The sequence below is a fragment of the Dothidotthia symphoricarpi genome, assembly GCF_010015815.1.
Source record: "Dothidotthia symphoricarpi CBS 119687 unplaced genomic scaffold P153scaffold_5, whole genome shotgun sequence".
Lineage (NCBI taxonomy): Eukaryota > Fungi > Ascomycota > Dothideomycetes > Pleosporales > Dothidotthiaceae > Dothidotthia > Dothidotthia symphoricarpi.
This window is the reverse complement of record NW_022985012.1, coordinates 508,384-533,999: the sequence shown is the minus strand read 5'-3', so window position 1 is coordinate 533,999 and position 25,616 is coordinate 508,384. Positions and strand designations below refer to the sequence as shown.

The following is a 25,616-nucleotide window of genomic DNA, read 5'->3' as shown; positions in this document are numbered from 1 at the left end:
CTTTAATAGGATGGGCTTTTTGTTTTCTGTTTTTGTTACTGATCATGTGTGTTTTTTGGAGTGTAGAAGTGCATTCTGGTTTTTCTGTCTAGGGGTTGTTGTGCATGTGCATGTGAACGTGTGTGAATGGGCAAGGGGGGGAAGGAAAGAATCGAAAATTTTACACTCCGTCGGCGTGCGTACTTACTCGATTTGACCTGACCTGACCTGACCTGACCTGACCTGACCTGACCTGACCTGACGCGGGGAGGCTTTGCTGTGTGTCCTGGATTCGGGGATGTGATGTGTTGTGGTTCTTGATTAATTGATTATGGTGATGCTGATGGTGTTTGTCTATTCATTTCACTCCCTCATCCACGTAAGCATACAACAACACATTCATTAATAAACACAAACTCTCGCCAAAGCGCACTACACACCCCATACCCCTTACCTTCTGAACTCCGACCGCTGAGAACACCTGCCCACCTGCACGTGCACATGCGTGGTTGATGTACCAACTGCCTCGATGCTCACGCGTACGGCTGTGTTGCTGTGTGCATTGAGTAGAGTAGCCCGGAACTACATAACGCTGGGGGTTTGGAGAGGTTGGGCTGGTTTTGCGGAGAGCTGGGATGGGCGAATTAAAGCTAGGTAATGAGGTTTAGGGGGATTGTGTGTGTGTGTGTGTTTGCGTGGTGTCGGGAGGTTACTTACTACTGGGAAGAGGGGGCTTGGATGGATGGCCTCGTGACATGTCGTGCGTATTGCGGCTTGGGTGCTGGGTAGGAGGTGTATATTAAACGTAATTATCAGATGGTGATACTTGCAATGCATAGATAGCCTTGGGTTCTTGTGTTGGGCGGTGTGTTGAGGAATCAGGGTGTGGCTTTTCTTTTTGTGGGATCGTTCTGGCTTTTTGCCCGAAGAGATGTTGTGTTTGGGGTTCTTTTCTCTCTCTCGGGGAGTTCTGCGGGTTGGTGGTGGATTGTTCTGGGGTTTTGTGAGGGGGGGGGGGGGGGGGGGGGGGGGGGGGGGGGGGGGGGGGGGGGGGGGGGGGGGGGGGGCTTTTCGGAGATATGTTCATGTTAATTGGTGTTGAGCAGCAGAATACCTATTGACCGGTTCAGAGCCGCTCGGTCAGTAAATCTATATATCCTACGCGACAATTAGCTGTTATAGATTGTTATGGTATGCGGGTTAAAAGTCGAACTTGTATGTTCTTGAATGAGTTTCTGGGAGCGTCTCTGATCCCTCAACACTGCATATGCAGCGAAGGAGAACGATATTCTATCTCCAACAGCACATACATATAACCTACCAATCCCACTAAATTGTAGGAATCACTGAGAAACACCAGGTAATAAGCAATTCATTTACACTCATCCATGCGAACAGATCTCACACCAATGGCGCACTCAAGTTGAGCAGAACCCCCAGGTTATCGACCGTAGCATTCCACGTGTCCAGTTTCAGCTTATTGGAGCTTACATCGCTCTGTTTGCATGCGTCAATCAGGTCTCCAAAATATTCTAGCCCCATCTGCCGCATGCTCAAATACACTTGGTATTCCGAATCCCACTCCGAGCGCGATCTTGCTTCCCAGAGCGCTTTGGGAGCGGGAAGGGGGATGTTGCGAAACCCCTCGAGTGTGTCACACGGTACGCCGATCTTGATGTGCACCATTTGCGCGATGAGCAGCCAGACTACTACTGTCCTGTCGTTGCGATTGTTAGCACATGTTAGCATATATGGGAGGGTGGCGTAGGGGCGACGTGCGTACCTCCGCCTCGACTCGGCGAAGACCCAGGCTTCCCAGCTGCGGCTTCGGTGTTGTCTCTCGTCTTGGAAGAACGGCTGCTTACATAGCTCTTTGAAGCTGTCGCACAGGCTCTGTTTGGCTGGGTTAGATGGCGTCGTAGTGAGCGGATGAACGTGCTGTACCTGGTATGTAACTAGCATCTCTAGATTCAAGCCTGGTTCAAGTCTCGAGTTGTCAATGACGCGCATCAGGATGTATATAAGCTGCGCTTGAACGGCAGCGAGGAGCTCGAAGCGTGAAAACCGGGACTGATCTGTCTACACACACGTCTTAGCGCGACACTACACCACAACGAGGGCGGTGCCAAACCTTAGCAGCCGCAGAGCGCTGTTCTAGCGAAATCGTGTGCCACAGAAATGGCCGCGTCTCGAGGTTGGAGGAGGCGAATAATTGCGCCACGCCCATGCAGTTTGCTAGTGGGGAAGGCAGAGCTGGCTCCGTGGCACTCGGGGCGCGATACCAGTGGCCGTGTATGAAGGGGGGGAACGTCGCCCTGCGAAGCATCATCTGGGGGAAGGCGCGCAGCATCTGCATGATGATGTTTGCGGTGCAAGTCGATGCCGGGTCTGATATTGGGATGGGGGATAGAATGGTCAGATCATGGCATGTCGGTCGGGACAGCGCGTGGGGATGCTCGTCTTGAGGGTTGGCTTGTTCGGATAAGGGGCGTGGGCTGAGCGAGAGGGCCTGCGGATCCATGTTGATGCTCAGGCTGTCGACGATAAATGTATCGTCACCATAGTCGTGGAGAAACGGGCCGCTTGAGATTTCCTTGGGGAATGGTGCTGCGAGATAGGGTATATTGCTCCTAGGACTCTGCAAGAGAATATCATTCGTAGCGAAATCGAGGGCATCCCAGTCCATATCGGCTTGTGCTTCTTCCACATCTTGTATCCCGTTGCATGCATACAAATCATTGGAAATCCCACTACCACTACTCCCATCCCACAAGACTGGCATGCAAACTTGCGCTGCGTTCTCCGCGCCGACTTGGCTGGTATTTGTAGCAGGAGTAGAAGCAGGAGCCGCGCTCGTGTCGTACACGCATTCGAGACTCTTGTTGATGCATCGCGAGCAGCGAGGCTGCAGGCTGCATTTTACTTTGGCCATGTTGCAGGCTCGACATGCCCTGGCGCGGGTCCGAGGCCGGTTCTGCGTACGGCGACAGTATAGCACGTGACGATTGTAGGATGTTTCTAGGAAGCGTTAGCGTCGATGAGGAGAAGTGTGAAGAGTGAACCACACCCTTGAAAAATGGCTTGCGGCAAAAGCCACAGAGCCGCATGGGCCCAGGCGATGAGGCTTGAGGAGACGACTCGAACCTGGGATTCATGGATGTGACTGATCTGTCGTGGAGGTACAAATTTATAAGCAACCTTTTGTTGGGCTATGCAAGGCTCGAGTCTGATGTGTAATTCTGGAAGCTGGGTCCTCTGTTGTTGCGTGCGGCTAAATTGGCCGCAGCGGTCGTCGCAGATTACTAGCGCGCCAAATTGGCCGAGTGAATGTTACAATTTTGCCGAAGTCACGTGCGGATGCTCCTGGCTCCATGTACAGTCCTTTGCCATTGCTGCTACATAAAAAGTCCGAAGACGGTATTATTGAGGCGCTGTATCTAAGACGTGCAGAACTCTGATCACTCTGCCCTACCTCTACCGTCCAACCCGCTGATACACGATCACTATACGCTTCCCATAGATTGTCACCACCACGTTCCTTATACTCTTTACCGAACCCATCAAGTCGCCATGAGTCCGCCAGATAATTCTGTATATGGAGTCGAGCAGGATTCCGGGGTTCATTCCGACACGTCTCGGCGACAGAAAGAAAACGAAAGTCCTAATTCCAGCCTCAACCCCAATGCCAGTCCAAGAAGTGTACATGGTTGGAGATGGGCTGCTGCCGTTGCAGCTCTCTATGTTGGAGCGCTCATCTACGGCCTCGATGGCACTATCGCTGCAAATATCCAAACCTCCATCATCGAAGAATTCGGTAATGTCGAGAAGCTCACGTGGATTGGCACTGCCTTCCCTCTCGGCTCCGTGTGTGCTATATTACCTGGGTAAATTTTGATTTCTACCTTCCTGAAGTAGAGAAGATTGAGCTGATGCCTCTTGAAGAGCTTCTCTGTACACCATTTTCAATCTTAAAGCTATGTTCATCGGGAGCATTGTTCTGTTCGAAGCTGCATCTGCGCTCTGCGGTGCAGCACCCACAATGGAGGCTCTTATCATCGGTAGAGCATTTGCCGGTGTGGGCGGGACAGGAATCTTTCTTGGGTATGTCAGTTCCATAGCGCACCGGACGACCCATCTATTAACATCTTTCGTCAGGATTCTGAATTACTTTTCTCTCTGCACGACCGAACAAGAACGTGGCCGCTATATTTCGGGTATTGGCGTAGTTTGGGGATTGGGTGCCGTCCTTGGGCCCGTTGTAGGAGGAGCTTTCGCTACGTCTTCTGCGACATGGCGATGGGGCTTCTACATCAACCTGTGAGTTGCTTCGGCATGTAAACCCCCATCACTCGGTTTTCTAGCTCATACATCTAGTGCGGTTGCCGCAATCTGTGCACCAGTGTACATCCTCTATCTTCCTCCGGTCACACCAAATGGCGCTACCGACACCCCCATCCTCCAAAAGCTCAAAGATCTAGACTGGACTGGATTCGTTGGTGGCACCGGAGCAGCAGTGTCCCTGACCATGGTCTTGACTTTTGCAGGCTCATCTTGGAACTGGAATGATGGTCGTACAATTGCAATGTTCGTCGTTTCGGGAGCATTGCTCATTCTGACGCTCCTACAACAACGCTTCGCCATATTCACCACTCATGAGACGCGCATGTTTCCCCCACAACATATTCTCTTGAGCAGGACACAAATGCTATTAGGTTGCAACACTGCATTGGCTGCTACTAACATCTTTGTCCCGATCTATTACATCCCTCTTTATTTTGCCTTTACGAAAGGTGATTCAGAACTGATGGCTGCTGTACGCCTACTCCCCTTTATCTGCTTTCTCGCGACACTAAATATGGCTTCGGGCTCCCTTCTTCCAAGGGTCAACTACTAGTAAGCAAACCTGGTTGTTGTTATTCTTTTCACAAACTAATAACTGTAGCTGGGGGTTGTACTTGATAGGTGGAGTCCTTATGACAATCGGTAGTGCAACCATGTTCACAGTCACCCCCGATACTCCCATGGCAAATGTTTACGGGTACAGCATCATACTGGGAGCTGGTACAGGTCTGGTTAACAACCTCGGCTTCACAGTCGCGGGTGTTACAATCATGGCGGAAACAGGCAACGGGCTGAATATCCAACGTGTCATCTCTATGCAGAACCTTTCACAACTTGGTTTTCAGACACTCAGCTTACTCATCGGAGGCCAGATTTTCCAAAGTCTTTCGATGAGGAACCTCACACAAGTTTTCAGGGGCCTAGGGTTCTCCCAGGCAGAGATCAGGAGCGTCATCACAGGAACTCGTAGTGCACTGTTCGCACGTCTGACTCCCGCCTTACAGGAAGAAGCCATCGCGGCCATCACGAATGCCATGAGTCGAGTGTACATTCTTAGTATAGCCGCTGGCGCGATCACGACGATTTGTGCGCTACTGATGAAAAAAGAGAAGCTATTCCCAATTGCAGGAGAGAAGATGGTTATTGCAGGCGGAGCTTAAAATATTCGATAGCTTTTTGCAGATACTCGCTGATCAGTGTCATGCTTCATGCAGGTTTCGGAACTGGGCAGGTTTGCTCGGAGTGAATAATAGATTTAGCTTCTGAGAATATAATTTTGGGATGTTCTATTTGTTGCGATTGACACTTGATAGACCAAAGACGTACACAAACAGGGTCAACATCTCATAAGTAGGCCTTCGTCATATATACATTTCCTTGTTCCTCCTTACCTAGGAACACATGGTTCTTCCTTTTCTACTCTTCCTCTCACATATGTCACAATAACGAGTTCTTGGCTACTTGAACTTGTACAGATCTGGATGTTTAGTAGTATGAACCTATCTTGCTATTTAAAGATCCATACAGCCACTCATCGCAACAAGTGACTAATGGAAGCACGTGTTGCCTAAGTATCATATCCGACTGGATCTGTGTGTTCATATTGATACGGCCCCGATAGTAATACACCACCGACCCACTACCATTCCCTCTACCGCCAGAAAACCAAAAATTACTAGGCTGACTAGTGCGGTACTGAGACTGGCCTTGCAAGATATCCGATTCACATCTTCATCTTCCAACCAATTAGGATCTCCACCCTCTCGCTTCGACACTCACCATACCGGTAGATCATAGCAGGCCTATTCACAAGTTTCACCTCTGGAACATCATGGTCTGGCTCACTCTGCTTGATAGATTTGGTGGAACTAGTTTCTCCTTCTTTGAGAATCTTAACAGGTACCTACACAAAGCTAAATTAGTAAACTAGTAACAGTGAAGAGTTTAGTATGCTAGTCTTCCTTACTGTTAGCATGCAATCAAGATGATACTCAGTGTATGTCTAACGTAAGAAGTAAGCTTCACCTCTTCTCGGACAATAGCCTTCAGGTTGTGTTGCCGATGATTTACGTTCCTTTTTCCATGGAAAGCGGTCAAGGAATGATTGTCATTGCATTTGTTCTTTCGCCGACTCGTTGAGAAAGAGGAAATGGAGTGCTTTGCTATTTCTCATAGTGAGACGGCGATGGATCGAGTGCTGACTATGATGCACTACTTTCATGGCGAGGCCACGAATTGGATGCTAGATGTGAGTAACGTCACGTCAAAGTCCATTCCAACATCTGCCCAACGTCACCAGACATGCACACGATGCCAAATGTAAATCTTTCATATTTCCTGTCTTTCTCATGTACATACAAATTCCCTCCCACCAATCAATATCCGTATTGATTGTGGATACCGCGCGCGCGTATTCACGGCGTGAAACACCTTCCAGTTCGAGAGTCAGAGATGCCGTCAGAGCGTTCGATAATGTAACAAGGTTGGTGTGCCGAACGCAGGTTTCATGCATCCCTTCCGCAATCCACCAGCGACCCTTGAGCCCGGTAAAGGGAGAGTTCGAAGGCAGATGCGGAGGGCTGCTCAAAGGGTACACGCTAGGCTTTCATCATCTGAGAGGTTCTGTTAGTGAGGGCTTGCGGGTGGGCTGAGCGTGTGGGGCTTACTTGAGTTAAACTGGAAGGATGAGGAGAGAAGGTGAGCGCGAGATCGCAAAGTTTTTGTGTCGCGCGCGCTCGGGCGGGCCGTGCGGCCCCGCTGGAGGCTTGGCGTTTCTGTGGACAACTTTTTGAGCAGCGGCGGCGAAGTACATGTTGAATGTTAGTTTACTGAACGAGATTAAGAGCTCAATTCTGATTGGAGATGAGTTTGATACGTGTTCTGCAGCATGCATCGTCTCAGCGGTTGTGTTTCCGCAGCTCATATACCGGGATATCAAGACTCACCCAGACACGCCATCGTGGAAATACACTCAATTATGTAGTAAGATCGCCGAACAATGCAGTCCGCTCTTTTGCGAGCTCAGAATCGGGAGCACCTGAACCTCCACCTGCACCAGAACAATCTACGCCAGAACCGCCCACGCCAGAACCACTTACGCCAGAGGAGAGTCTGCGAAAAACACTTGATGAATTCAAAGCGACTAGTACGTCTCCTCGCGTATTTCACCCCTTATACTTACTTAAGCATAGTCCGCCATCCCTCGTGGAAACAATATCATGATAACTGGAATGACATAAAGAAGGGTGAGCTTGGGCGAGAAATCACCATGTTTGGCTATCTAAGCACGCGACGAGACGTCAAACGGACACTCTCCATGACACAGCTCCGCCATAAAGACCTAACAAGGTGCATCCAACTCATCTGTTCGTCGAAAGACGAGGGCAGCGAAGAAGCCATCTCACATGCGCGCATGAAAACGTTACGAGAATGGACTCCAGTCATGGTTCGAGGAAAACTCAAGAGCCGAGAACCACCCAAGAATGATACACATCTTGGTATGAAACTGATTGTGAATCGTGAGATCGAGGTGTTACAAGTTGAGCCTCTGAACGAAATGCCAAACGATCTCATCATCAAGGAAGAAACTGTGTTTGGGCCAGATCAGCGACACTTGCAGCTACGCATAGATCGTCGCTTGCGCGACAACATCCTCTTCCGGGCAGATGCTAGCCAGAGAGCCAGGTTATCGCTGTCTGAAAGGAACTGGAAGGAGATCGAGACCCCTGTCCTCTTCAAATCCACGCCCGAAGGTGCTCGCGAATTCCTTGTCCCGACAAGAAATAAGGGTTTAGCATATGCGCTGCCGCAGAGCCCACAGCAGTACAAACAACTCCTCATGGCGTCAGGGTTTACCAAGTACTTCCAATTTGCGCATTGTTTCCGCGATGAGGACCTGAGAGCTGATCGGCAGCCGGAATTCACTCAAGTGAGATACATACCTTGCTATGAGGGGTTTAGCTAATGTGTGAAAAGCTCGATATGGAGATGTCCTTTGCTGGAGAAGAAGACATTATGTCGGAAATCGAACTAACGTTGCGAGATCTGTGGTACAAAACGCTGAAACACACGATCATCGCCCCGTTCCCAAGATTAACCTATCAAGAAGCAATGGCTGCGTACGGATCCGACAAGCCCGATCTGCGGTTTGGAGCAAAGGTAGCTCTAACCTGATGATGGCAATATGTTCCATGTTGATGCTCCACAGATACAACCCATCACCAAGTACCTCCCCGCAGACTTGATCAGCAAGATCACTCCCATCGAGGCTCCCGTAGTCGAAGCATTCAAACTACGCCTCTCCGACGACCCCAAAACAACGCGAAAATTCATCTCCAGCTTCCTCGACAGCCCAGCCGGAAAACCCTTCCTCTCCAACCCCGACGGCGAACCAGGCGTCTTTGTAGGAGACCTCTCCCAGCCCATGCAAGGCCTCGGACCACTAGGCTACGGATACGTGATGGAAGGCCCCGGAGCCCTATCCACCTCTCACGGCGATCTTCTAATCCTGCAAGCACGCGCAAACGCTCCATTCTCAGGCGGTTCCAGACCCATAGGAAACCTCCGCCTAGCGCTGTGGAAAGCAGCAATAGCCCAGGGCCTGATCGAGGCTCCAAGAGGCGACAACTTCCAATTCGTCTGGATAACAGACTTCCCGCTCTTCTCGCCGACCACCGACGCCGACCCAGGCCAAGGCGGCACTGCAGGCCTCTCGTCAACTCACCACCCCTTCACCGCGCCCAAAACGCCGGCTGACGTCGATCTCCTGCTCACCGCCCCCCATGAAGCTGTCGCAGCACACTACGATATTGTCGTCAACGGCGTGGAACTTGGCGGGGGGTCGCGCAGAATCCACCATGCCATCGTGCAGGAGTTCATCTTCCGCGACGTGCTGAAGATGAAGCCCGAGCGCATCGAGGACTTTAGGCATCTGTTAGATGTACTGCGCTCCGGATGTCCGCCCCATGTGGGCATTGCACTTGGCTGGGATCGTCTGATGGCTATGATGTGTGGTAGCGAGAGCGTGAGGGATGTTATTGCGTTCCCGAAGAGTGGGCGGGGAGAGGATTTGTTGGTGGGAAGTCCTAATGCTATGACGCCTGAGCAGCTGGATACGTATCACTTGAAGGTGAAGGAGTAGTGAATGCATTGGAAAAAGCTGTGTGGTTGTGGTGTGAGGGCACTGCACCACCATCCAGAAACTCACTTCAACTTTGTTGGCAATATTGCATGGTGCTTTTTCCGAGCAGTTGTACATTTTCTGTAGTATCAACTTTGTATGAGATAACCAAAGATATTTTGGGCACATCTCATGACCATGGAAACAGTCGGGATGCCTCATCCTTTTGACTTCGATGGACTGATATACTCATCTTCCGAGGCGTGTCGAGGCTGCCGTCCTACTGCAACCTTTACGAAAGATTGAATAGGCATTGTATATCACCTTGTAGACCGTAAACAATTATCGGGGCATGATGTAAGACAAGATTATCGCCGTCGAAAGGCCCGCGCAGTTGGCCGAAATAAAGACTCAGTAGCAAACATCCATTGTAAGCACTCAAGTCGATAACTTTTGAGGTAACAGCACGGCTTTTGTCCAAGTTCAGTGATGGATATACCGTTTTCTAAGCACTTATCAAGATTTTCTCGGGAGAATTCACAACCATCGACAAACAGAGGTAACACTAATAGTTCATTCTAGACTAGTGGCCTCATTATCTCGTGTCTAAGCTAAACCTGCAAGGCTTCCAAAGTCACGATACACTCTTCGTCTGCTTAGGTCACGTATCGGAAGTTAGGGTTCTCCCTATCTGTCAAGTCGTCGAAACCATGTGTGGTGTTGATCTCAGTACCAAACTCTCTGTCCTTCTTCTTGTTGCGCATTGTCAGGTTGAAGCGCAAGAAGATGATGACACAAACAAGGAGCGTGTAGCAGCCGAGATGAACTGAGAAAGCCTTCAGGTAGCGAGGCCCGTCACCATTGAAGAAGATTTGGGGCCCGGTTGCGTTGCCGGCGCACCAAGCGAGGAAGTTCATGGTGATACATATCTGAGGAATCTGTTAGAAGTTGTTTCAATATGAAGATCCGCCATTACTTACACTCTTCTTAGTCGAACCTCCAACGTTACGCGTCAGCATGGACATTCCGAGACCTTGTGCGGCCCAAAAGGTGAAGACGATGTAGTAGCTGATGAGAAGACCGGCGCGAGTCGCAGCACTGGTATTCTTGACTGTCATGATGACGATGGTGCCAATAAAGGATCTGCGGGTATGAGCAAAACTTCGAGACAGTTATGTTGTGAAACTTACGGAATCAAGAAGAGACCCATGGTCAGGAGGTTCTGGTTGGTTGTCTTGGTAAGATACGCCGAACCCATGAGGGTGAAAATGATCACAGCACCGAGAACCATGGCGAGGAGCTGAGTCTCCAGAACCGAAAATTTGAGGTCTTTGATGATGATCTGGTAGAAAGCACCAAGACCGGAAGTCGGAATCGTGGTGCAAATCTGAATCAACATATAGCAGTATGTCTGAGGATCAAGCAGAGCCTCCTTGAGTTGGTAGCTTCGGAACTTCTTGTTCTGGAGACCAGTCTGGTTGGAGCGAACGCGCTCGACTAGCAACTTCTTGTCTTCTTCCGAAAAGCACTTGGCGCGCATGGGGCTGTCTATCGGAAAGTCAGAAAATTGCGAAAAGGTGCATGCTTGACGGAAGTGAATACATACCAGGTAGCCAGTACAGCACAAAGAGTCCCCAACAGAAGGAGAACGAGCCATAGGTAATGAAGATGGCCTGCCAAGACCTAATTGAAGCATTTCCTGGGTGTAGAAGATAGCTACGATGCCTGATATGGGAGAAAGCATAGGCGAGTAGACCACCCACGATCTGCTGCGCTCCGTTCATCATATACCAGTAGGTAACCACCTGCGCTTGTTCCTCGCGTTTGTACCAGATGGAACTCATGAGGAGAAACGCCGGCTGGCAAACAGCCTCGAAGATACCGAGTAGAGTTCGAATGCTGACAAGAGCAGGGAAGCTGAAGCAGAGAGAGTGGCAAGCAAGCACGGTACTCCATGCCAAAATATTAAACCCAAGGTACTTTGCGATCGGTACACGTTGAATGGTCCAGTTGGTCGGGTACTCGACTACGAGAACCGCAAGGTAGATACATGTGGTGAGCCATCCCCACTGTGAGATGTTAGTAAGCTGTTGAAGACTATTCCACGAGACCCTACTACTCACATAGTGGTTGTCCTTTAAGACTGGAATGTCGTCGCGGATTCCCATAATGGAAGTGAAGGACATGGTGCCTTTATCCAGCGCTTGCAGGAAATACGTGATAACCATGATTGGAAGTACACGCTTATCAACGAGTCTCTTCAAGCGCTTGTTCTCTTCCTCGGTAATGACAACGGAGCCCGTAGCGTTCGCATACTTGGCCACTTCATCGTCGATACGGTCGAAATTGACGTGATCGGTCTTCTCGTCGTCGCCGGACAGGACACGCTCGACCTGGTTGAGATCCCTCTTTTCTTCGGCGTAGGAGTGGACGGCATCCGGAGAACCGAGGGCGGCCTCGTGACTGGCTCTGGCCATCTTGACGGCACTTCCGAGATCTGGCGACGGAAAAAGATGTTTCAAACGAAGAGAATGAAAGACCTAGGACTCGCACTGAGCTGCCAAAAAGCGGAGTCGTTGACGAGATATATCTACTCTACCCCGTATTAATTGTTCCGTCCCCGGTCCCCTTACCCCGGCTTGTTTACCCCATGTGGTCAGACCTGCCTCCGCAAAAGCTGGGATGGAATTGCGAACTAACGCCTGCACCTCCATCATTCACATCGAAGTTGGCCCTAGCGTAATTCAACGTAGGATTGCAGCGTGCAAGGGGGCGCCTATCGTGGAACCTGAATCGCTAGTCCGCAGAGCGTGCCCACCCCGCGGTCGTGCCGTCCATACAAAGTGCGGAGTGCGGAGACAGTGTGGAGGTGCCACATTCTTGGCTCATTAACTCGATCGGTTGATTCTCGGTACAAAGCGGGCCGAATGATACCTTGTGATGGGTCGGCACGTGCGTATGACTCTTGAAACTCGTGAAAGTATCAGGCGAGACTGCAGTACAGCAAAACCTAGGTATAATCAGGGCTTCGAATGATCACGATATCAACGTTGAGTTCTTCGGGATAAGTCTATACCTAAACAGGATGACTTGGCAGTGAGCTCTTACCGTTACAAGCAAGGTTCCGGCTTGATCTCTGGGTTATATATGAATTCATAACAAAGCACGTTGGCGCAACCACACTTTTGGGACGTAAGGGCTTGCTTATACCAAGACTTGGCTGCAACCGAACCAGACGGCTGGTGGAAGATTTCTTCCGTTCCCAGCATGGCTTTTCTTGAGGTCAAGATCGCTAGTCACCCCCACGAGGGTTTGTATACACTCATTCCGGCTGTCCGGATTGTCGCAATATCAAACGGTTGAACGATCCTTGAATCGGCGTGAGAAAGCTCGAATATCGGTGCATTGCCACGCGAGAGCGGCTGCATTTCTCTTTCTGGGCCGTCGACCAAGGCGACCAAGAGATCTTGGTGGTGAGTTATGGAGCCGTTGAAGAGCCGCCTCTACCAGGAACCCGCCGTAGCAGCTCCGCATGGCCATCATCATGCATGTCACTGTGGGGACGATTGAGTATCGGGATAGCAGAGCACGATAGCGGAGAGGTATGCCATTTTGATTTAATCTTTGCGTCCGGAGCCTTGAGCTGCCCCAAAGGCATACTCCCCGCTTTTCTTCCACCTGCGCGCGTGATCTTAAACTTTTTATCCTCATCATATAGCTGTGGCAGCTTCTGCTCTTCACATCGTCGTTCCGTTGACCTCGTACATACTTTCACCTTCCCAGCGCTCGAGCTGCTCTACAGGACGCGTCAAGCTCCTCTCTCTCGCCCATTATGTCTACGCTCACCATCAATGGCCTCACAAAAGGCACAATCGACGAGAAGATCCAATTGCTGACGCACAACCTCGTCAACATCAACGACACAACCGGCGAGTTTTTGCTGAGGCTCGACGACGGTCGCGTCATCGACACGAAGGGCTGGGACGGATGGGAATGGACACACGGCATTGGGCTCTATGGCCTCTGGCACTACTACACGCTCACCGGATCCCAAGCCACCAAAGACATCATGTTGGGATGGTTTGAAAAGCAATTGAGCAAGGGTACAACAAAGAACATCAACACCGTAAGCCCGTTCTTGACGCTTGCGTACCTGTACGAAGAAACCGGCAACAAGACATTTGTTCCATGGCTGGAAACATGGGCCGAATGGGTCATGCATGGCCTACCAAGAACGAAGTTTGGCGGCTTCCAGCACGAGACGTACAACTCCTTCAACAAGGACGAGTTATGGGACGACACGCTCATGATGAGCGCTCTGCCACTAGCCAAAATCGGGCTCACACTCAATCGCCCGGAGTATGTCGAGGAAGCGAAGAGGCAGTTTATGCTCCACTGCCAATATCTGTTCGACACAAGCACTGGACTTTTCTATCATGGGTGGAAATGGGAGGAGAAGGAGGACGGGGTGGTGGGGCATAACTTCGCGAAGGCGAGGTGGGCGAGGGGTAATTCGTGGCTCACGATTGCGATCCCAGACTTCATTGAGCTACTCGAGCTGAAGGAGTCGGACCCGCTGAGACAATTCCTGGTTGGCATTCTAGAATCACAGTGCAAGGCGCTGGTCAAACTGCAGGCGGAAAACGGCATGTGGCGCACGCTGCTTGATGTCCCCGTCAGCGAGGGCTCATATGAAGAGGCATCTGCCACTGCTGGCTTTGCATACGGCATGCTCAAGGCGTGCAGGAAGAGGTACATTAGCGGCGATGTGTATTTGGACTCGGCTGTCAAGGCTATCAAGGCTGTGATCGGCAAGGTTGACGCCAAAGGAGAGCTACAGGAGGTCAGCTTTGGCACTGCGATGGGGCATACGCTGCAGCACTACAAGGACATTCCCATCACGAGCATGCCGTATGGGCAGGCAATGGCCATCATGGCGTTGGGAGAGTACCTGAGGACTTTCATCTAAGGAACTCGCTTGCAGATAGAACAGACGAGTCAATGATTGAATGATTGATACTGTTGATTATGCGCATACCCACCTGATACCCTTAACAGTGACACGATTATGGGCAGTTGCTAGCTAAACGCGATGCCAGCGCTGAGGCGGGCGTGTTTGGGTGTTTGGGGGGGCGGGCGGTGAGGGGCGGCCCCGCTCTCGCCTGATTGGCCAGCCTGCAGCTTCTCTGCGTTTCTGCCGCTCTGTCTAGAAGATTCTCGAGCTCCACCAAGGGCTATATGAGCCCCAGCGTCTTCCCATCGCCTTGCAGTCTCTGTCAAATTGCTCTCCCACTTTCTACTCCCACTCATAGACAATTAGTCGCCAGACTCGCTCTTACCCACACTAGAAGAGCTGAAGAGTAACCCCACCCCCACCGAGTTTGTACGTTCTGCCCACACCGATTTTGCAGCCTAGCACGCCAGTGAGGCAACTGTGAACCCGCTCTGACCCCTCCCCGCAGTTTCATCACACACGCCCCCGCCATCATGTCTGCGGAAACTTTCGAGTTCCAGGCCGAGATCTCGCAGCTGCTCGGCCTCATCATCAACACAGTCTACTCCAACAAAGAGATCTTCCTGCGAGAACTCATCTCCAACGCCTCCGATGCGCTAGACAAGATCCGATATGAGGCCCTGTCAGACCCGAGCAAGCTCGACAGCGGCAAGGACCTCCGCGTCGACATCATCCCTGACAAGGAGAACAAGACCCTGACCATCAAGGACACGGGTATTGGTATGACCAAGGCCGACCTCATCAACAACCTGGGTACCATTGCCCGCTCTGGCACAAAGCAGTTCATGGAGGCGCTGACCGCCGGTGCCGACATTTCCATGATTGGCCAGTTTGGTGTTGGTTTCTACTCTGCTTACCTCGTTGCCGACCGCGTCACCGTCGTCTCAAAGAACAACGACGATGAGCAGTACATCTGGGAGTCCAGCGCTGGTGGTACCTTCAAGATCACTGAGGACACCGAGGGTGAGCAGATAGGCCGCGGGACCAAGATCATTCTCCACCTCAAGGATGAGCAGATGGACTACTTGAACGAGAGCAAGATCAAAGAGGTTGTCAAGAAGCACTCCGAGTTCATCTCATACCCCATCTACCTCCACGTCATCAAGGAGACCGAGACAGAGGTCGATGATGACGAGGCCGAGACCACCGAGGAGGGCGACGAGAAGAAGCCCAAGGTCGAGGAGGTCGACGACGAGGAAGAGGAGAAGAAGAAGAAGACCAAGACTGTCAAGGAGTCCAAGGTCGAGGAGGAGGAGCTGAACAAGACCAAGCCCATCTGGACTCGCAACCCCCAGGACATCACCACAGAAGAGTACGGTTCCTTCTACAAGTCGCTGTCCAACGACTGGGAGGACCACCTCGGCGTCAAGCACTTCTCCGTTGAGGGTCAGCTCGAGTTCCGAGCCATCCTCTTCGTTCCCAAGCGCGCGCCCTTCGATCTCTTCGAGACCAAGAAGACCAAGAACAACATCAAGCTCTACGTTCGCCGTGTCTTCATCACCGACGATGCTACTGACCTCATTCCTGAGTGGCTCAGCTTTGTCAAGGGTGTTGTCGACTCTGAGGATCTTCCCCTCAACCTGTCCCGTGAAACCCTCCAGCAGAACAAGATCATGAAGGTCATCCGCAAGAACATTGTCAAGAAGACTCTCGAGCTCTTCAACGAGATTGCAGAGGACCGCGAGCAGTTCGACAAGTTCTACAGTGCTTTCGGCAAGAACATCAAGCTTGGTATCCACGAGGACTCCCAGAACCGCTCATCTCTCGCCAAGCTCCTGCGATTCAACTCGACCAAGTCTGGTGATGAGTTGACCTCGCTCACTGACTATGTCACCCGTATGCCCGAGCACCAGAAGCAAATGTACTACATCACCGGCGAGTCGCTCAAGGCTGTGCAGAAGTCACCTTTCCTTGACACCCTCAAGGACAAGGGTTTCGAGGTTCTCTTCCTTGTCGACCCCATCGATGAGTACGCCATGACTCAGCTCAAGGAGTTCGATGGCAAGAAGCTCGTCGACATCACCAAGGACTTCGAGCTCGAGGAGACCGATGAGGAGAAGACACAGCGCGAGGCAGAGGAGAAGGAGTACGAGGGTCTCGCCAAGAGCCTCAAGAACGTTCTCGGCGACAAGGTCGAGAAGGTCGTCGTGTCTCACAAGCTTGTCGGCTCTCCCTGCGCTATCCGTACTGGCCAATTCGGTTGGTCAGCCAACATGGAGCGTATCATGAAGGCTCAGGCTCTTCGTGACACCTCCATGAGCTCCTACATGTCTTCCAAGAAGACCTTCGAGATCTCGCCCAAGTCATCGATCATCAAGGAGCTCAAGCGCAAGGTTGAGGCTGATGGTGAGGAGGACCGTACCGTCAAGTCCATCACCCTGCTTCTCTTCGAAACCTCGCTCCTTGTCTCTGGCTTCACCATTGAGGAGCCTGTTCAGTACGCTGAGCGCATTCACAAGCTCGTCTCCCTCGGCCTGAACGTCGATGAGGATGTCGAGACCTCGACTGAGGAGGAGGCCAAGGCTGATGCTGAGGCTCCTGCGGCGGCTAGCGAGAGCGCCATGGAGGAGGTTGACTAAATGCATCGCTCATCTTGCTCGTTTCGCGAAAAGTTTGGTCGGCGCTTTGATATCCCTTTCATGTGTCATGGCTTTCCCTTCTCTTTTCTCTCTGCCTCACTTGCACGGCAGCTAAGCTTAATCTACGGCGAAGTCCTAGAACGGCTCTCTCATGGTTCACGAAGTAAATGGATATCCCGAAATGTATCTAAGGTAGATTTTACCTTTGGGCGGCTAGGTAGCTGGTTCATGAATGATGAAATGTTCAAACATCTTGCCTTTTGCCATGTTTTGTGAATTGTTGCTGCACAATTGGTGCTTTCGATTTTCGAATCTCGAGTGGTGATCGCGTGTTGTGGCTTGCCCCACCATGCAACGCGTGTATTCTCCCACCTTCACATCACGACGTCTGTATCTTTCTATCTATTATTTCCTTCCCTTCCTATCGCTCTGATTTTCCTAAACTTTGCGATATACTTTCCTCCTCGGTCCTTTTCTCCTCCCAGTCACTGTTTTCACATCACGGCGCTTGCACCTCCAGGCATCCACTTTCCCCAGCCACCTCACCGCACCCAAAACGCTTTCCGGTGACCCAGACGTTCATGCCAAGCCCGAGCGCGTGCCTCACACGTCTCCGCCCGACATGGTTTAGCTGACCTCGTGCCCGGCCATCCAGTCATCCAATGTTTTGTTGAACCATGTTACATTGGTGGATCGTCGAATAGCTTCGGGGAACCACGACGACTTTGCCCCCATGCATACGGGGCGGAATAGGCAGATACTGATATTTCCTCATGTAGGTCAGGTCGGGTTTCGAGTGAAGGGTGGACATAGCCACGTTTGTCTTTTGCCACTATGTTCAGGCACCGGTGTCAGGATTCTCGGGGAAGTGGTGGGTTTTTTGCTGTGTGTGGTAGGTAGGCATCGATGGGTTGCCGGCCTCAGGTGTTTATCGTATCTGCCTGGGGTATAAATCATCGGGGAGAGCGAGGTGAATGTTTTGTTACTTTTGCATTCAACCTTTCACACACGCGGTGATACTATCGTATCAGTCTACACTACTTCTCACTCCGAAACAACCTTTCAACCGCCTACCTAGCATTCAACCGCGCCCATCTAAACCAAATCAACCCAAACCAATCCAACAATGTCCTCATCATCCTCGTCTTCACACCTTCACACCTCTCAACCAAAGCAACCCCCTACATTATCTCCATCTCCATCGTCATCTTCCCGCCTATCAACCGCTACATCAACGCACCATCCCCGCTATAAAGCCAAACCGCCAATCATCCACAACGGCGGCGGGGCGGTCAACGACCCAAACACATCGACGAGCGCGCCGAATGAGGGGTATTACACGTAGTGCGTGCTTGAGACGACGGATAATGGTTGCTAGGCGGGTGGAAGGGATGGATAGCTTCTGATTTTTGGGGGCTCGGTATGCATTGGGTAGGTGTGTGTTTCTAGATGGCTGCTTTTGTTTTGGGAGGGGCTTCGATGCCTGGAGTTTGGGGGTTTGGATTGGGATTTTGGTGCTTCGGGGTTAGGATGGCGTTGTTGGGTTTCGTTGTACGAATATGATGAGGGTCGTTTTTCGGATTTCATATCTCGATGCTGGATGTTATGTAGTGTAATACGACGTTGTTGTTGTTGAGAGGACTTCTGCTCCTTGCCCGAGTGATATGTGATGGTAGAGGTCAGTTTCACGTGAATGACAAGGCCATGTACGGAGACAAGCAATAGCGTCGCCTTGGGTATCACTATACAAGCTTTCTGTCGACCCTCCAAGGGCCCAATGAGCGCTGTAGAAGCTGCCGAGCTCCAGCCCCGTCCAACACACTTTTTTAATCCCAGTACTTCAGCGCGCCGTTCAAATCGCCTGTAACAAGTTTCGACGTCTCCCGCGGATGCCATTGCACAGCCAGGATCGGCGCGTCACTCGCCTGGATCTTGTGCCACATCTTGCACGTTTTCCAGTCCCAGAAGCACACATAACCGCCGCTGTCACCAGAGCTGATAAATTGCCCGTCGGGACTAATGGCAACGTCGGGCGCGTAGCCAGCCACATTGTGGCCCCGATAACTCTTCTTGCGGTTTTGCCTGAACCTGTCTGTGGAAGAGTAGACAGTGATCTGGTTGTCGGAGGACTGGAATGCAACGTATTTGCCAGATGGATGGGGCGCGGAGCGGACCATAGAGAACATGTAGGGTTCGGCGATAAATTTGATAGGGACGGGGATGCCGTATTCCCATGCGCGCAGGGATTTGTCGTCAGAAGTGGTGATAAATCGCCGATCCTGGGAGGAGTTAGCGCTTGAATCCCATAACATGTGCGATTACTTACCTCGTCGCAGAATGTGATTGTATTGACAGGACCCAAGTGGTGATCGTATTCCTGCACCATCTCTCCACTTCGCGTGTCGTATTGCATGATCTTCTTGTCGCTCATGCCTGCTAGGAATTCGTGCGGTTTGCTGGGGTTGATGCGCACAACGTGCGGCGTCTTTCCAGTTGTGAACTTGTTCAAACACTTTCCAGTCTCTGTGTCCCACAATTTCATGTACCGGTCGTAACTCGCTGAGATGAACTGTGTTCCGCTCGGATTGAAGTCGATGTCATTCACAGACTTGGTATGGCCCGAGTATGTACGTAGAAGCTCTCTCTGGTGATATGTGTCCCATAATGCAATCTTGGAGTCTGCCGAGGCAGATAGAAGAAGATGGCCGCTGCCAGGGAAGAACCGCACCTGGGTAATGGACTTGGTGTGGTATTGGTATGTGTGGACGAGCTTCTTAGGGATGAAATTCTGCGCCTCGTGATCGCCGGTAAGCTTGATATCGACGTCTGCGCTTTGTCAGCTGTTTTGTTGTAAAGCGATGCACCTTAAGAACGTACCGGTGGGCACATGCATGTATGTTCGCCCTTGATAGTCGTACTGCTGGCTGCCCACAAACGCGCTCGTCTCCCCCTCTGCTTCAGTATCGTGGTAATCCGTGCCTGCGAGTTTCGTCGACGCCGCTTCGGGGTTGTCCTCGATTTCGTCTTCCTCGTAGACAATCTCCACCTCCTCGTCGCTCCCATACTCGTCGTCGGACGCTGCGTCGGGCCGTTCTTCCTCGTACCGTGCCCAAGGTCCCTTGTATGCTCCGGTCCCAGAAACCACGCTCAAGTCGCCCTTGCCCTCTCGCTTCCGCTTCTTTGCATTTGCGCCTCCTTCAGTAGCACGATGTCCTTGGCGAAATGTGTGGTCGCTGATATAGGTTTCGGCAGCGAAGCCAGTTGGGACTCTCCCGGAGCCAGGCATGGTGAAGAGGAGGTGTGTGGGGGACGAGGTGAGCTGTCGGCTTGGGCGCGTGTGAGCAAGGAAGAGTCCATAGCTTCGCCGATGGTTGACTAGCGTGCGCCAAGACTTGCATCATATGCCGGTTCGACATGATATTAAGTAGGTAGTAATTTATACGACAATTCATCTACATTTACAAAAGTCTGTCAACTAACGCTATCATAGCCCATCAAAGCGTGTGATCATCCAATGCGAAACCCCTTTCCCTCCGTGAGCTGACTCCAACACTGACCTCCACATTTCCTCATGCCAACCCTAACATAGGGTGCCGTTCCAATGCTATAACATTATGTGTACGCGCGTGGCTTTCCCATAGTTGAGCCGGGTATCCTTTGCCAATTCATGTTCATTTCATAGCCAGTGCCATGCCTGCTGGCCTCTTGGAACACCTTTGACCGTTGCAACCAGGCAGAGTCTTAGAAGGGCGTAGTGCGCTTCTAGTGAGACTCGTCGCGGATGAGGGCGACAATCATGCTGTATAGGTAGAAGAAGAACATGAGCAGGTGGAAGCCTAGCTTGATGAACGATTCCTGCGCGGTGTCAGCTTGATACGTTGATTCCCGTTGATTGCAACCGTACCTTCTTGTGCACATTGAGCTTCCTGAAGATCTCTGTCGCATCCAAAAGGTGCTGGTTCTCGAAGATCCTACTCAAGTCAGCATGTCACTTCGCAGAACCCGAGCCGTCGTGGACGTACTTCTTTCCGTTCCATGCCAGCAGTGGCAGGTTCAAGATAAGCGCGATCCAGTATCCGTTGATCAGGAAGAGGAAGGTCAGAACGGCGTGGACAGCGGCCTCGGGGACGATGTAGGTGTTGAGGCGGTTACATAGGTCGATGGGGTTGATGTAGTCACTGGCGCATAATCAGCAAGTGCTCGCGACAAATGCGGTTCCAATACTCCACTTACCATTCCAAATCGCTGTACATAATTGTGAAGAACACTTGGAGGAACAGGTTGACGGCATTGATCAACACCGCCAACAGGTACAACCACGCTTCACCAGTCATTGTAAAGGCTTCTTGTGCTGTGTAGTACGAGTATCGAGGAAACAAGCTCTGATATGGGCAGTGAAGCCAGTGGGGTTCTCAGCGCAAGTAGGGCCAGGCGATATGCAGTCGACTGTCGGCTGTAATCGTGTTTGCTAGGGAAGCTTGCTCGTGCTCGGCGGGGTGTATATGGGGGCGTAGCAGGTAACGAGGCTATTTCCAGCACTGGAAGCGATGCAACAAACAGCAGAACGTAATGCCACTAGACGGGTTGGTGAGGTTATGTGTGGGCGGGCAGCAAGAATGCTGAGATGACGTTTGTTGAGTAGGTGGGCTGCTATGCATGCTTTCCGGCTTTGTCGGGGTCCAAGCGTTCGCTAACAGCTCTTTGTATTCTAGTGGGTCCCAGGATCTGAACAACTTGCTGACATGTGTTACGTTCCTGCTGGAAACAGACAAGCGGTACACGGTCAGACAGAAACTTATTTATTCGTACCATCCAACAGGCACCTAACCAGTTGTTTTCGTACCAAATAGCGCTACCTTTGATTTCAGAGTTCAAAGGCCTAAGTCTCAAATACTACGGCCTCCACCACGTCACTCAGGATGATGACAACCGACTTGCAGTAATCTATCCGCTTTCCGATTTGGTACAGCAACTCCTACCATGAGTATCTCCAGAGGGCCTGTACGTGTGCTTCTTCTACCCACCCAGGCGCATGTAGATTCGCCTTATCTATGTCGCCGATGATCCCCCGAATCTACTTATATGGTTCAAGTAGATGCAGCTGCTTCGGTGATCGCTGGTGTCGGTATGGCGACTGGACCACCTGGCGAATCAGGCAATCTCGCAGTCAGGACCTCAACACCATCCTCGGTTACCAGCAGAGTGTGTTCTGCAACGAGTCAACGATGAATTCAAATTTGACGGAGAAGGACTTACCGAACTGCGCCGTGAGAGAACCATCCTGGGTTACACTTGTCCAGTCATCCGGCCATGTCTTGTCTCTGTGTGAGCCAACACTAATCATAGGTTCAATGGTGAAGCACATTCCTGGTTTGGCCTGCCCAATCGCCTTATTCTTCGCATAATGAGGTACATTAGGAGCGCAGTGGAAAAGCGAATTGATCCCGTGCCCGCAGTATGTCCTGATGACACTGCAACCCTTGCTTTTTGCGTGCTTCTCAATAACGTTGCCATACTCGCGGAAGAGTGTGCCTGGCTTGACGATTTCGATGGCCTTCTCCAGGCACTCTCGCGCCGCTTCCGTCACGCGCACTGCGTCAGGGTTTGCCAGTGCCTTGTCACCAATGTAGTATGTCTCATTCAGATCGCTGTGGAAGCCGCCGTGGTAGAGGGACACGTCGATGTTGAGGATGTCGCCATCTTGCAGCACGCGCTTATCCGGAATCCCGTGGCAGATGACTTCGTTAACCGATGTGCAGACAGACTTGGGGAAATTTACGTAGTTGAGAGGTGATGGGTAAGCCTAGTAGTTGTCAGTCTGGAGAAAGGCGTCACGTCTACATGGCATGCTCACATCGCGTTCAATGCAAGCCTTGTGGAGAACCTCGTCAATGTAGTCGGTCGTAACGCCAGGTTTCGCCGCCCGCGCAGCAATATCGAGGACCTCTCTCCCCATACGGCAAACCTTACGCATGGCCTCCTGCTCCTCCTTGTTCAAGATGGCGATCTTGTTTCTGTTGGCAAACACCTGCTCTGAGCGCGGTACGCCATCCTTCGAATAGTCTGGGTGCTTTATGCTACTTGGAATCTCTCTTTTAGGCGACAGAGGGTAGACGGGTCGCAAGGCTCCGGTGTACGGAAACGCAGGAAACGGGTTGAAGAGGCCAGTCGCTGGATCCGGGTGAGAAACTACTTTGGGCGGGAAGAGGTTTTGGAGAATACTACTTTGAGACTTATGTTCTTTCTTGTGCTCGCCCTACCACAGCATTAGATGCCTTTGTCTGCAAACCAAGAGCACTCATACTATGTACCCAGTTTCGCTTGAAGCAGTCTTGGGAGCAGAAGTAGCTCTCCTTGCCTACTTTCTGGCAGTTGGGACATTGCAACGCGCCCGCATCCTTCTCGCAGTCCTTGCTCGAACACTTGCGCGGGGCGTCGACGGCCATTGTGCGCGCAGAATTACAGTCGTAGAGACAGACGTCTTGTTGACAATCGAGATGACGGCGTTTGTGTTGCGCCTAGATAAAACGGGCGTACAACGTTCCACACTCGGCGTAAAATGCTGGTCAATAATATTGATTTCTAGGTCGTCCGATGCACCGAATTCGCGGACGGTCGGAGGTCGGAAATGGTACCTGATTAGTCATAGACTTCCATGATGCCTGGACGTGGGTGCAAATACACTAGGTGACTTCCCTTCCTGTCGCCTTCCCGCTCGGCCGTCTTTTTTTACCTTTTTCTTTCTGTGCATGTGAACCTTTTCTTAATTCTCTCACCAACTTAAACTCGGTCTTCTCTTCATGTAAAAACACGTTTCTCGGATTCATACATTTCTTTGACTCATCTGATCTCATTTCTTTGTTCTTCTTGCACCTTCTCATCGCCCTGGGTGTATATCCCTGTGCACCAAGGCTAATTTCCTCACTCTCATCGGGATGGCACAAAAGGTCGTGGTTGTTGGTGCTGGTCCAGTTGGCGCCTTGGCAGCCTTATACGCGGCAGTCCGTGGTCACGATGTAGAAATCTACGAACTCAGATCAGGTGATTTATTCTTGGGTATGCTGCAATCTCATGCTCTAACGCTTCAAAGATCTCCGCAAAACCAATGCTACGGCTTCGAGCTCTGGCAAATCTATCAATCTCGCACTCTCTGAACGAGGCATCAACTCTCTCCGAAAGGCTGGACTACCAGAACTCGCAGATGCAGTCCTTCGGGATACCTTTCCCATGCATGGGCGCATGATTCACGTGAGGAAAAATGGGGAGTATGCTCGTGAAGCACAACTTTACGATGCACGAGGCAGAGTGAGTTCAAATTCGACCAGAGTCAAGCATCTCGCTAATAGTAATCAGAGTCTGCTTGCTATGGACCGAACAGGTCTGAATAAGACCCTTCTCGATCAGCTCGAAGCAATGCCAAATGTTACGTTCTTCTTTAACCACAAAGTGGTTGGTGTGGATTTCAAGAAGAAAGTTGCCTGGTTCGAGCACCGACCCAAATCCGAGACGGCACAGGGCGCTGAGTTTGAGTTACGATTTGACCTAATGATTGGCGCCGACGGGGCCCACTCTGCTGTGCGATACCATCTGATGAAGTTCGTCCCTATGTCCTACCAACAGGAGTATATTGACAAGCTCTGGTGCCAATTCCATGTACCACCAACACCTAGCGGGGACTTCCGTTTACCACCAAACTACCTGCACATATGGCCTCAAGATGACTCGATGTTCATTGCGCTTCCCAACATGGACAAGACGTTTACCTCAACTCTCTTCCTAACAAGACCTGGCTTTGAGGAACTGAGTTCATCCGGAAAAATAGTGGAATACTTCAAGGCAAAATTCCCTGGCGTAGTCCCAGAACTTATCACCGAGGATGAGCTCCGAAAACAGTTCACCACAAATGAACACCTACCTCTGATTTCCATCAAGTGCACACCATACCACTACGGCTCTACAGGAGTCATCGTAGGAGACGCCGCTCATGCCATGGTCCCCTTCTACGGCCAGGGAATGAACGCTGGCCTGGAAGATGTCCGTGTACTGTTTGAGTTTCTCGACAAAAATCCTAATAACCAAGAGAAGGCATTGGCCGAGTACACTGAAGAACGCACACCGGACGCTCAAATGATCAACGATCTCGCACTGGGCAATTACCGCGAGATGGCAAGCGATGTGAAGAAGCCGCTATACCTCCTCCGCAAATGGATCGAGGAGACGCTGTACATCCACGTTCCGAGCGCCGGTTGGGCTACACAATACTCGCGCGTCACATTCAGCAATATGAGATATTCCGAGGTTTTGCAGGCATCGCAAAGGCAGACAAAGATTTTCAATGGCGTTCTCGGGTTGGCGCTTGCCTCTTTAGTCGGATCTACTCTCTGGTTTGCTAGGGCTGGGGGTTTGCACAGAGCGAAGATGGGCATATTACGATCGATATGTTGGGTTGCCCAGCGGATGCAAGGTTGAGCAGCATGAATGTTGGACGAGGTACGAGTGTATGAATTTAGTTTGGAATGTAGAAATACCTTGAACATAAGTCCTCAACTTAACAGTACAGACGGGAGTAGCCTGATGACACATT

General features: G+C 51.3%; 10 protein-coding genes across 10 annotated transcripts; 5 read left to right on the top strand and 5 right to left on the bottom strand.

The window, feature by feature from the left end:
* Window positions 1-1,276: 1,276 nt before the first annotated feature.
* P153DRAFT_394205 (uncharacterized protein) lies at window positions 1,277-3,253 on the bottom strand. Its single transcript, XM_033671295.1, has 5 exons — window positions 3,047-3,253; window positions 2,111-2,997; window positions 1,924-2,058; window positions 1,763-1,872; window positions 1,277-1,696 (listed from the first exon to the last, which is right to left on the bottom strand). Exons 1-5 carry the CDS (start codon window positions 3,132-3,134, stop codon window positions 1,381-1,383), a joined length of 1,536 nt encoding a protein of 511 aa, XP_033526413.1. The 5' UTR covers window positions 3,135-3,253; the 3' UTR covers window positions 1,277-1,380.
* Window positions 3,254-3,549: 296 nt separating this feature from the next.
* Window positions 3,550-5,480, top strand: P153DRAFT_354678 (putative efflux pump antibiotic resistance protein; the record flags this gene model as incomplete). Its single annotated transcript, XM_033666516.1, has 5 exons — window positions 3,550-3,863; window positions 3,922-4,080; window positions 4,135-4,296; window positions 4,354-4,872; window positions 4,922-5,480. The coding sequence occupies 5 exons, from the start codon at window positions 3,550-3,552 to the stop codon at window positions 5,478-5,480; spliced, it is 1,713 nt and encodes a 570-aa protein (XP_033526412.1).
* A 1,668-nt stretch (window positions 5,481-7,148) lies between these two features.
* On the top strand, window positions 7,149-9,460 carry P153DRAFT_334486 (aspartyl-tRNA synthetase-like protein; the record flags this gene model as incomplete). The annotated part of the gene is made up of 4 exons (XM_033665617.1): window positions 7,149-7,465; window positions 7,512-8,248; window positions 8,296-8,478; window positions 8,528-9,460. The coding sequence occupies exons 1-4, from the start codon at window positions 7,183-7,185 to the stop codon at window positions 9,458-9,460; spliced, it is 2,136 nt and encodes a 711-aa protein (XP_033526411.1). The 5' UTR covers window positions 7,149-7,182.
* Window positions 9,461-10,095: 635 nt separating this feature from the next.
* On the bottom strand, window positions 10,096-11,916 carry P153DRAFT_382916 (MFS general substrate transporter; the record flags this gene model as incomplete). The annotated part of the gene is made up of 5 exons (XM_033670189.1): window positions 10,096-10,368; window positions 10,420-10,582; window positions 10,630-10,987; window positions 11,046-11,508; window positions 11,563-11,916. 5 exons carry the CDS (start codon window positions 11,914-11,916, stop codon window positions 10,096-10,098), a joined length of 1,611 nt encoding a protein of 536 aa, XP_033526410.1.
* A 1,355-nt stretch (window positions 11,917-13,271) lies between these two features.
* Window positions 13,272-14,408, top strand: P153DRAFT_285734 (glycoside hydrolase family 105 protein; the record flags this gene model as incomplete). Its single annotated transcript, XM_033663417.1, has 1 exon — window positions 13,272-14,408. One exon carries the CDS (start codon window positions 13,272-13,274, stop codon window positions 14,406-14,408), a length of 1,137 nt encoding a protein of 378 aa, XP_033526409.1.
* Window positions 14,409-14,926: 518 nt separating this feature from the next.
* P153DRAFT_285384 (HSP90-domain-containing protein) lies at window positions 14,927-17,032 on the top strand (the record flags this gene model as incomplete). The annotated part of the gene is made up of 1 exon (XM_033663392.1): window positions 14,927-17,032. One exon carries the CDS (start codon window positions 14,927-14,929, stop codon window positions 17,030-17,032), a length of 2,106 nt encoding a protein of 701 aa, XP_033526408.1.
* A 1,683-nt stretch (window positions 17,033-18,715) lies between these two features.
* P153DRAFT_334478 (WD40 repeat-like protein) lies at window positions 18,716-20,318 on the bottom strand (the record flags this gene model as incomplete). The annotated part of the gene is made up of 3 exons (XM_033665616.1): window positions 18,716-19,311; window positions 19,359-19,858; window positions 19,910-20,318. 3 exons carry the CDS (start codon window positions 20,316-20,318, stop codon window positions 18,859-18,861), a joined length of 1,362 nt encoding a protein of 453 aa, XP_033526407.1. The 3' UTR covers window positions 18,716-18,858.
* Window positions 20,319-20,535: 217 nt separating this feature from the next.
* P153DRAFT_364475 (ER-derived vesicles protein-like protein ERV14) lies at window positions 20,536-21,691 on the bottom strand. The gene is made up of 4 exons (XM_033667616.1): window positions 21,266-21,691; window positions 21,055-21,210; window positions 20,937-21,003; window positions 20,536-20,887 (listed from the first exon to the last, which is right to left on the bottom strand). The coding sequence occupies exons 1-4, from the start codon at window positions 21,364-21,366 to the stop codon at window positions 20,795-20,797; spliced, it is 417 nt and encodes a 138-aa protein (XP_033526406.1). The 5' UTR covers window positions 21,367-21,691; the 3' UTR covers window positions 20,536-20,794.
* A 78-nt stretch (window positions 21,692-21,769) lies between these two features.
* P153DRAFT_334472 (methionine aminopeptidase) lies at window positions 21,770-23,619 on the bottom strand. Its single transcript, XM_033665615.1, has 4 exons — window positions 23,344-23,619; window positions 22,887-23,288; window positions 22,289-22,835; window positions 21,770-22,241 (listed from the first exon to the last, which is right to left on the bottom strand). Exons 1-4 carry the CDS (start codon window positions 23,476-23,478, stop codon window positions 22,120-22,122), a joined length of 1,206 nt encoding a protein of 401 aa, XP_033526405.1. The 5' UTR covers window positions 23,479-23,619; the 3' UTR covers window positions 21,770-22,119.
* A 117-nt stretch (window positions 23,620-23,736) lies between these two features.
* On the top strand, window positions 23,737-25,606 carry P153DRAFT_364473 (kynurenine 3-monooxygenase). Its single transcript, XM_033667615.1, has 3 exons — window positions 23,737-24,073; window positions 24,123-24,337; window positions 24,386-25,606. Exons 1-3 carry the CDS (start codon window positions 23,968-23,970, stop codon window positions 25,499-25,501), a joined length of 1,437 nt encoding a protein of 478 aa, XP_033526404.1. The 5' UTR covers window positions 23,737-23,967; the 3' UTR covers window positions 25,502-25,606.
* Window positions 25,607-25,616: the final 10 nt, after the last annotated feature.

Coding starts and splice junctions, on each gene's coding strand:
- P153DRAFT_334472 (XM_033665615.1), bottom strand. CDS start 23,478: ATGGCCGTCGACGCCCCGCGCAAGTGTTCGAGCAAGGACTGCGAGAAG. Junction 23,289..23,343: donor ACTGCTTCAAGCGAAACTGG/GTACATAGTATG, acceptor ATGCTGTGGTAG/GGCGAGCACAAGAAAGAACA. Junction 22,836..22,886: donor AGGCTTGCATTGAACGCGAT/GTGAGCATGCCA, acceptor GACAACTACTAG/GCTTACCCATCACCTCTCAA.
- P153DRAFT_364475 (XM_033667616.1), bottom strand. CDS start 21,366: ATGACTGGTGAAGCGTGGTTGTACCTGTTGGCGGTGTTGATCAATGCC. Junction 21,004..21,054: donor CTGGCATGGAACGGAAAGAA/GTACGTCCACGA, acceptor TGACTTGAGTAG/GATCTTCGAGAACCAGCACC. Junction 20,888..20,936: donor AGCTCAATGTGCACAAGAAG/GTACGGTTGCAA, acceptor GACACCGCGCAG/GAATCGTTCATCAAGCTAGG.
- P153DRAFT_364473 (XM_033667615.1), top strand. CDS start 23,968: ATGGCACAAAAGGTCGTGGTTGTTGGTGCTGGTCCAGTTGGCGCCTTG. Junction 24,074..24,122: donor AATCTACGAACTCAGATCAG/GTGATTTATTCT, acceptor AACGCTTCAAAG/ATCTCCGCAAAACCAATGCT. Junction 24,338..24,385: donor TTTACGATGCACGAGGCAGA/GTGAGTTCAAAT, acceptor AATAGTAATCAG/AGTCTGCTTGCTATGGACCG.
- P153DRAFT_394205 (XM_033671295.1), bottom strand. CDS start 3,134: ATGAATCCCAGGTTCGAGTCGTCTCCTCAAGCCTCATCGCCTGGGCCC. Junction 1,873..1,923: donor AGATGCTAGTTACATACCAG/GTACAGCACGTT, acceptor CCAGCCAAACAG/AGCCTGTGCGACAGCTTCAA. Junction 1,697..1,762: donor TTCGCCGAGTCGAGGCGGAG/GTACGCACGTCG, acceptor TCGCAACGACAG/GACAGTAGTAGTCTGGCTGC.